The sequence below is a fragment of the Grammomys surdaster genome, unplaced genomic scaffold, assembly GCF_004785775.1.
Source record: "Grammomys surdaster isolate TR1022 unplaced genomic scaffold, NIH_TR_1.0 209, whole genome shotgun sequence".
In the NCBI taxonomy this organism is placed as follows: Eukaryota; Metazoa; Chordata; class Mammalia; order Rodentia; family Muridae; genus Grammomys; species Grammomys surdaster.
This window is the reverse complement of record NW_021604654.1, coordinates 1,548,601-1,557,602: the sequence shown is the minus strand read 5'-3', so window position 1 is coordinate 1,557,602 and position 9,002 is coordinate 1,548,601. Positions and strand designations below refer to the sequence as shown.

General features: G+C 57.3%; 1 protein-coding gene across 1 annotated transcript; it reads right to left on the bottom strand.

Annotated features, from left to right (window-relative positions):
• Positions 1-297: 297 nt before the first annotated feature.
• Positions 298-3,829, bottom strand: Cbarp (CACN subunit beta associated regulatory protein). Its single transcript, XM_028771563.1, has 8 exons — positions 3,734-3,829; positions 3,489-3,628; positions 3,318-3,382; positions 2,794-2,938; positions 1,853-2,024; positions 1,620-1,748; positions 1,072-1,279; positions 298-398 (listed from the first exon to the last, which is right to left on the bottom strand). The coding sequence occupies exons 1-8, from the start codon at positions 3,824-3,826 to the stop codon at positions 298-300; spliced, it is 1,053 nt and encodes a 350-aa protein (XP_028627396.1). The 5' UTR covers positions 3,827-3,829.
• Positions 3,830-9,002: the final 5,173 nt, after the last annotated feature.

The window sequence follows — 9,002 nt, the reverse complement described above, 5'->3', positions numbered from 1 at the left end:
CAGGATCTTACCCCAAATAGAACTGCCAGTGGGCAGGGCTCCAGGTGGGCTGGGAGCCGCTGGGCAAACAAGTTCTGGGCTGCAAGTGGCTATGGCTAATCTGCACCAGGAATCACGACTCCATCTCTGAACCCAGGTTCTCACCAGGGCAGTCAAGAGACTGCCCTTTCCACGGGAGTACCCCGGAAAGGACATGACTGCACCCTCTGCGACCCGGATCCTCCCTGGCGCTCACACCGTGTCCTCCACCCCCACCCCATGCCCAAGCCAGGCAAGGCCAGAGCACCCTCCCTACAGTTAGGCAGCCCTGTACTCTAAGCAGCCGCCTGTCTGTGTAAACTGCTTTATGGACACAGCCACAGTCACCTGCATATGGAAGTCACTCTCTAAAGCAGCAGCTGAGATGGGACAGCGTGGCAGCAAAAGCCCACATTGTTACTGTCTGGGCATTATCAGAAGAGTTGGGGGTTAGCTGGGTATGGTGTGTGTTGATAACCCCTAGTACTTAAAGAGGGTTGCTGGAAGTTCAAGGTCTACTTGGGCCACGCGGTAAGACAACTCAGAACAACAAAAGGCGTTCAGATATCCGAAAATTAGTCCAACACTCCCTTCTTCTTTTTTTGGAGCTAGGGCTCTCATGTACCCAAGGTTAGCCTCAAACCTACATAGCTGAGGCTGGCAATGAATTCCCATCTTCCGACCTCTGCCCTCCCATGTACTGGGAATATGTACCACAACACTGGAAACTGAGGCAGGGCTTCGAGCAGGCTGGAATGGTCTACCCGTAAACTTGTTCTAACAACTCAAAGCCATACAGGCAAAAGGACGAGGTGGGGGTTCAGGGAAGCTGGGGTCTGGGGTGCTGATGAAGGGGAGTGCTAGTGCTACACAAGTCCTGAGCACCCTGCCTTGGAGTGACGGTGACAGGATGGTCATCTGCCTAGGAGACAGGGCATCGGCAACTGACAACTTTCCTAGAGACATTCAGGCCCTGGGAATCCCTGGCCATTTGCAAGGGCCTTCATCAAGATGGCCCCTGGAGGTCATGGTCATCTGGGATGAACGCCTTACCTCTCGTGTCCAGACTGGATGCTCTCTGGCTGGGCTCCAGCTTCCATTTCTTGACCTTGAAGTAGGGGCTGGCTCCATCCAGGCTGGCATGGCGGCGTAGCCGAGTGAAGAATTGCAAAACAGTGCCCGCTCCGGAGGAGCCTGTGCCCATCTCCCCAGGCACTGTCTCAGGCCCAGCAGGCTTGGCACCCCGGGTACCTGCATCTAACTGGGGAGTGAGGGAGACGTAGGGATTGTCAGGCAGGCACAGAATCCCCTCCCCAGCTGGCCCTGGCCCAATACCTGAGTCCCCATTAAGCGTGCCTTTGATCACCCCTCTAGCAGTCTCCTTTCTCAGGCCAGCGTCCTGCCCCGAATCCTGCCTTTCATGGGGGAAGGACCCTGCCTACAAGTTCTCTTCCTTGGGCTGAAGTGGAGCTGGTCACCCTTCCCACCAGCCTGGCTCTTACAGGGACTCCTAGGGTACTGCATTCTGGGAGCAGAGTGATTCTGAGAAGGAAGGCACCGTGATCTTGGGGTGCTGTAGAGAAATGGGAAGGAACCCTCACCGAGGTGCCCTCCCCAGAGTCACTGGAGGCTGAGGGGCTGATCTCCGAGAAGTCCACGGAGTTGTAGGGATCGCCTGGCAGGGCTGAGCTGGGACCCACTGAGTGGCCAGTGAGGGTCTTCCCAGGGGGCTGTGAAACAGAGGTAGGTGAGGGAGGAAGGTAGGTCCCATCTTCCCACCCCAGCCTGCCAGGATCCTGTTGAGGACCACAGGTGGCTGCAACCTTGACCTCACCTGGAAAATAGCCAAGCTGTCCTTGGGGGTGGCAGCTGGGTGGGGGGTGGCCGCTGCGCTGGCCTCCCCTGAATCACATTCATGGATAGTAGCAATTTTGAGGGGCGGTAGGTGGAGGTGGGTGAGGCGGGCATTCTTGAGGTGATGGAAATCCCCTTCTGTCAGGGTGTACCTATGTTGGGGACCCCAGCAGTCAGCCCTTGGCAGTCCCTAGCGTAGCATCTACATCTTGACAGGTCTCTCCCTAGTCAAGACTTTGTACTCCTAATGATGCCTCCACCTATTAAGTGCTGGGGTGACAGGTTTTTGTTTAATTTCTGAGACAGGGTCTATGTAAACCAGGCTGGCCTTGAACTCACTGAATACCCATCTGCCTCTGCACCCAGAGACCGCCATTTTTTGATTGTTTTTGTTTTGAGACCGGGTCTCACTCTAGCCTGGGTTTGGCCTTGAACTTTGCACTGCTCTTCCAGGCTCTGCCCACCATGTGCAGGTGTTCTTTTTAAAGGCAGGTCTTTGAAAGGCACCCATGGCTGGCCTGGTAGTTTCTACGCAGGCCAGTCGGGTCTCAGATCTGTAGCAACTGGGGCTGGAACCGTGACTCGGGAGGTAAGAGCACTTTGGGCTCTTGCAGAGGACCTGAGTTGGGTTCCCAGCGCCTGTACCAGGCCACTCAGAACCACTTGTAATTCTAGCTCGACAGAGATCTGATGCCCTCTTCTGGGCTCTGCGGGCACTTGAACTCACACGTACATACCCACACACAAAGACATAGAAATAGAGAAAAAATAACTCTAGTTTAAATTCTGCCTCAGCCTTGCTTGGGCCTCAATATCGATACTTACTCTACTACCCACCCTGCCAGCCCACACAAGAGACCCGAGCCACGGTCCCCAGCTTTCAACACCGAGCAGCTGTGACCGCCCCCTGACTTCTCTCACCGGCGGCCCTTGTCCTGAGCCTTGCGGCTCTGTTCGAACAAGGCAGCCTCGTTGAAGGACACGCGGCGGCCGGTGGAGCTGGTGGCTAGGAAGCGCTCTGTTTCGGTGTCCTGCCCCTCGGGGTCTTCCCCTCTGCAGTCGGGGTCTGTGAGGAGAGCCAAGAGAGGGTGGGCCCGGGGTGGGCCGCGCGTGTCTGGCTGCCAGGCAGGCCGCTGGGCAGGGTGGGCTGGGAGGGGGGCGCGGGCCGAGTGAGGGCAGGACGGGGCGGGCTGGGCGGGGCGGCGGGCACTCGCTCATCCGCTCACACACTCACTCGCTCTCAGCACGCGCCTGTGCGCACCTACGCCTGGGCGTTAAGGAAACAGAGATGAGTCGGACTCGAACTGCGCCCAGTCTGGTGGGGGAGACAGACAGACAGACCGTCAGGCGGCCCGAGGGGGCGGGCAGGGGGCCGAGGGGTGGGGCGCGGCGGGAAGCACAGTCAAGTGCAGCGAGGGGTGCTGCAGGCCGCGCGGGCCCCTCACCTTGTATAGGGTGGGTGCCGTTGTCCAGGTAGGTAGTGGTGGTCTTCTCTGCTTCCTCCATGGCTCTGAGGAAGAGAGGGCAAGGGTGAGCAGGGATGGGGACTGTCCACCATGAGGCTCTGCAAGCGCCCCTGGGCATGTCGTCAAGGGGTTCGTTCCCAGGGCATGCACCTGTTGAAGCGCTGGTGCACCTCCCAGCAGCGTTTGCAGAGCAGAAGAACGCCAGACAGTACCACCAGCGTGCCTCCAACGAACAGCGACATCACCACCACCAGCAGCACATAGTTGTCCAAGATGGGGTCAGGCTCCGCCTGAGTCGGGGTTGGGGGCACAGGGCGGGGCGTGTCAGGGCTCCGCCGCAGGGTGCACTTTCCATCCCACCTCTACCCCCAGTCTCCAGGAGTGACCCAACCCACCGTGGGGCGGCTGGTGGCATTGTCCCACGAAGTCGTCAGGGCAACCGTGGCGGTAGTGGCGGCCGCTGTGGCCATGGTGGCCGTGGGCTGCATTTTGAGACTACGAGTAGGGCATAGAGCCAGCTCAGGTTCAGCCTGCCCCTCCCCACAGGAGCCCCTGCAAGTCAGCCCCTATCGTCCCCGTGCAGCAGCAGCAGCGTCACTGGGGTGACTCATGTACAGGTGGGGCCGAGTCTTACAATGTGAGCACACCCCCCTCCCCATCCCCGCAGGGGTGCCTGAAGCCAAGGCTTTTTTTCTGCCCCCTAGGACCTCTCTTTAGCCATCTTTATCACATAAAAGGTGGCATTGCGCGTGCGCAGAACTCAGTGTGTGTGTGTGTGTGTGTGTGTGTGTGTGTGTGTGTGTGCGCGCGCGCGCGCGCGCGTGCGCGCCTGTGTCTGTGTAAGCGTGGCTTTTCCACATGCCAACCACCTCCCTGGCTGGCTGGAGTGGCTGGACCGGCAAGGTAGCGTAGCCATGCCCAGGGAAGGGAAAGGACGCTTGGAGGAACGAAGACGCCAAGCCTTCACAGCACACTGAGACCATATTCCCGGTGTCCTTCGTGCCTCAGGGTCTCATGGTGCAGAGAAGGAATTGAAGGTAGTGCACCTGAGGTGTGAGAGGGGCTGTACCAATGATTCACCCACCCCTAGTCACGACTCTATAGGAAAAGGTCCTTGTTCCCTACACTGGTGGGAGTGGTAAGGACAAAAGACGCTCATCTGTTCCTGGCCTGAAAAATCTGGTTCCCATGGCGACGGTGCGCAGGGCCGTGCTGGGGGGGGGGATGTTGCCAGGCAGAGGGAGGCGGGCGGGGGCGCGGCCGCCCACAGGGGCGACCCAAGGCTTGGGCAAGATGGCTGCTCATCAGGCCTCTGCCAGAAGCGTGGAGAAACTGAGGCTAGGGCACATCATGGAGCGGGGTGGATTCAGGAAGGGACTGTTAAATTGCACCTGACTCAGTCTGGGAATGAAGATGATTCTGGAGCAGTAGAGGCCGCTCTGGTCATCCATCCCTAGTTCCCACACCAGCGTGAGCATGCAAACCCCATTCCAATGGAAGAAGAGCCCGCAGGCTCCAACGTCACCAGTGTTTTTCTGACTGGATGTTGGAGGACTTGTGGGGGAACCTGAATAAACGAATGTACCCCTAAGAAGGCTACGTTTCCTCAGCGCTCCCAGGCAGAAGACAGCGGGCATCAATTTTAGGGGGTGGCAAGGGGCGCATATGTAGGTCGGGAAATGAGTTCAGGCTGGAGGGGGTGGGGCATGGTGAGGGTGGTAATGAGAGATGGGGGAGGAAGATGGCTGGCGACCCAAAGCGAGGAAGGAGGGGTCATGAGGGCCAGCGAGGACGCAAGCCTAGACATGGAGTCCTCACAGAACGTCCACCAGGCCCCCCAGTAGGATACGGTGCGGGAAAGCGCAGAGAACGCGATGCCAGGCTCGTGAGGATCCAGGAGGCCAAGGCGACATCGCTCTCGCTCTGTCACTAGGGTAAACTGAGGCCAAGGGCAGGCATAGGCGGGCTCCCTCTCTGGGCTGCAGGCGGTGGGCGGGGTGCAGGGCGGCTCAGGCCGTTCCCACGCACCGCTCCCTCCCCGGAGCCGCGCGCGACAGGACCGGTGGGCCAGGGCGGGCCCTGGAGCTGGTCGCCATCCCCTGGCCGCGCGTATCAGCCCGCCCGTCCCCGCCCGGTCCCGTGCGCCAGGGCCCGCCGCGCCTACCTCAGCGCCGGGGCGTGCGGCCCATGGGAGGCGGGAGGGCGGGCAGCAGACACACGGCTCTCCCGGTTGGCTCTGGAGCTCGGTGGCCGCGGAGCCGACGGAGAATTTATGAATGGAGAGAGAGCGCACGGGGGAGGTGCGCAGGAGAGGTGGGGCCGCGCACGTGACCGCGTTGGCGGTGCGCCCGCTTCGGCCCCTGGCTCTGTGCACCGGGTAACCGCCCGGTCCCGCAGCCTGACCGCCCCCGCCGCTCTCGCAGCCGCGTCTGGCTCGCACTGCGATGGTCACCGCCTCCCCTTCCCTTCCGGCGGGGGCGGGGGGCGGAGCCTGAGCTCCCGCGCCCCCCTCCCGCGGCCGCGCAGCCCCGCCCATCTCGCCCCTGCGCGACTCAGCCTACCTGGGTGCTGCAATGTCCTGGAACCCGGGTGCGGGCGGGGCACGTTACGCCCCTAACCTAACACCGGTATCTCAGGTCTTGGAGACCCTGGGCTATCTAGTTTGTCACCTGCTACTCCAGATGTGCAATTCCAGTTTGCGGATCCCCTTGGCCTACAAGCCATGATATCTGGGTACATCCCCCACCCCCGCCAAGCCTGTTTTTCCTATGCTGCTTTTTGGCAGGTTCGTCAATGGGTCCACCAGATACCCAATGCTGTCCCACACCTACTCAGAACTTGCCCTCAGAGCTGGGCGTGATGGTGAACACTTGCATTTGGAAGGTGAAATCAAGTGGATCAGGAGTGCAAGGCCGACCTCAGCTACACAGAATTCTAGGTCGGCTTAAGCAGCATGAGACCCCTTCTTCAACAAGAAAACCGTGGTGGGGGCTGAGCCGGAAGGGTGCCTGCGGCTGAGCCCGGGCACCCATGTCTCATACCTCGATCCCATATAGGAAAAGAAGAGTGCCTCCTCCCACAGGTTGTCCTTTGACACCCAAGGATGTGCTGTCACTAAGGGATAATGAAGTAATAACATTTTAACTTGCATCTACAGAGGTCTGTTATGGAAGGCTCCACACCTGATAACCCTTGCAGACAGTTCTCTTCCCGGTTGGTGCTTGGGGTCGAACCCAGGGTCGGTCCCATTTTACGAGCCTATTCCTCCCAGCCCTAACTGCTTCTTCCCTGCCAGCCACAGTCAAGTGTCATCATGAAGGTCGCTTACACTGGTCTCTAGGACACCATTCTCCTTTTTCTTCTTCTTCTTCTTCTTCTTCTTTTTTTCTTCAGTGAAGGTGATTAACACAGAGATTCAATCTCCCGGGCTGGCCTGCCCAACAAGGTTATCCTGAAGTTCGGGCCTTTGTCAGGACTCCTGGATTTTTGGGGGGTGGGGGGTGGGTGTGTCGAGAATTCACGTGCCTTTGAAGGCCAGAGGAAGATGTCAGATCTGAAGATGGAGCTGCAGGCAGCTGTTATTTGTCCCACACCGGCTTTAGGAATGAGGCTCCAGTTTCCTGGAAGAACAATGATGGTTATTAACCACTGGGCCGATGTGTATTTGGTTGTTTATTTACTGATGTTATTAACCTCCAGCACCCTATGTGTTTGTTTGTTTATTTATGTTTTTAAAAAAGACTTGTCTGGGGCTGGAGAGATGACTCAGTGGTTAAGAGCACTGACTGAGCCGGGCGGTGGTGGCGCACGCCTTTAATCCCAGCACTTGGGAGGCAGAGGCAGGCAGATTTCTGAGTTCGAGGCCAGCCTGATCTACAGAGTGAGTTCCAGGACAGCCAGGGCTACACAGAGAAACCCTGTCTCAAAAAAACAAAAACAACAAAAAAACAAAAAACAAAAAAGAGCACTGACTGCTCTTCCGGAGGTCCTGAGTTCAAATCTCAGCAACCACATGGTGGCTCACAACCATCCGCAATGAGATCTGATGCCCTCTTATGGGGGTGTCTGAAGACAGCCACAGTGTACTTACATATAATACATAAATAAATAAACTTTAATAAAAAGACTTGTCTGGTAAAGCACAGTGGCCATGGGGGTGGGAGAAGGACACTCAAGATAGGACGAGCATTATCTACCTAGGTTTCAGTTGTGGCTTCCTGGAGCATTTGAGGAGATATGGGGTCCTGGGACGTGGTGTATGCGTGTCTAAGAGCTAGAGTAGGGAAGGGGATGGGGTTTCTAGCTGCCCACTGCCCAGGGAAAGACTGTCCAGATTAGAGACTGGGAACTAGGTGTCTCTCATAGACATTGAGGCCAGGACTGCTGGCCTTTGAGCAGTCTGAGCTCCAGCATTTGTAGTTTGTAGAATGACAAAAAGAATCACCCTTGCATCCGCCGGGGGCGGACTCCGGTTCAAGAGTGACCATGACCCCTCTAGCTGCCAGCTGCTCCTCTAAGATACAACATGCATCCTTAAGTCAAACTAATGGCTTTCCTACTGCTTCCCCCACCAACTCTATGCCCTCATTTTCTGTGAACCTACGTGGTGGGGCATGGGGACCAAGAGCTGAGCGGAGGCTGGAACCTGCGTGAGTGCGGGGGCAGGGTGGTGACGTCATGGCCGAGAGCGAGGCTTCGCGGACACAACTGGCGTCAATGGGGCCCCTTGGCCGCCCGCGCACGGGCTCCTGCGTCAGTGGCACGCAGGGGCGGAGGCCCGCAGGGAGGGGACCGCAGAGAAGAACGAGTACATCTCCAGGTTTCGCGCGCCCTCTGCCGGCTTCCGAGTGCATGCCACCCAGTAACCTCTTTGGTCAGCCGCTTCTCTCCTGGCGCAACCACTCCCTAGCACGCACCGCAGGGAGCATCATGAAATGTATTTATTTTATTTTATTTTATTTTATTTTATTTTATTTTGTTTTTTCGAGACAGGGTTTCTCTGTGTAGCGCTGGCTGTCCTGGAACTCACTCTGTAGACCAGGCTGGCCTCGAACTCAGAAATCCGGCTGCCTCTGCCTCCCAAGTGCTGGGATTAAAGGCGTGCGCCACCACCGCCCGGCTGAAATTTATTGATTTATTAATTTATTTATTCACTTATTTAGCAGCTTCTCATGATGTAGACCTGGTTGGTCTCAAACTGACGGAGCCCCGCTTGAGTCTTCTTCCGGGGAGCTGGGATTAACTGCGCCTGGGTTATATTTGATTTTTTAAAAATGTATTCGGCTGAGCACTTTTGGAAATAGGTTCTTATCTATTTCCCGAGTGCGGGAATTGCAAGAGTACGTCACCACATTTGGCTGATAGTCTACATTTTAATTCTTCTCTCCCAGCACGTTACAGGTTTGCTTCTTTGGGGCCTCCAATGCGCGTTAAGTGCCTCTACATTGGTTGGCACCTGACATTAAGCCGGCATCTCTTCAGCACAAACGTCCCCTCCTGAGGAAAGGTATCCATTTTGCAGAACCGCGTCCTAAGGACCCAGGGCATCATTTGCTTTTAGAAGGCGGTGAAAACTACAATTCCCAGAATGACCCACGCGGCATAAAAGGATTCCCACTTCTAGGCAGCACGCAAGGGGTGGGGCTAAGGGAAAGTATATCTCCC

Coding starts and splice junctions, on each gene's coding strand:
- Cbarp (XM_028771563.1), bottom strand. CDS start 3,826: ATGCAGCCCACGGCCACCATGGCCACAGCGGCCGCCACTACCGCCACG. Junction 3,383..3,488: donor GTGCACCAGCGCTTCAACAG/GTGCATGCCCTG, acceptor TCTCTTCCTCAG/AGCCATGGAGGAAGCAGAGA. Junction 1,749..1,852: donor ACAGCTTGGCTATTTTCCAG/GTGAGGTCAAGG, acceptor TCTGTTTCACAG/CCCCCTGGGAAGACCCTCAC.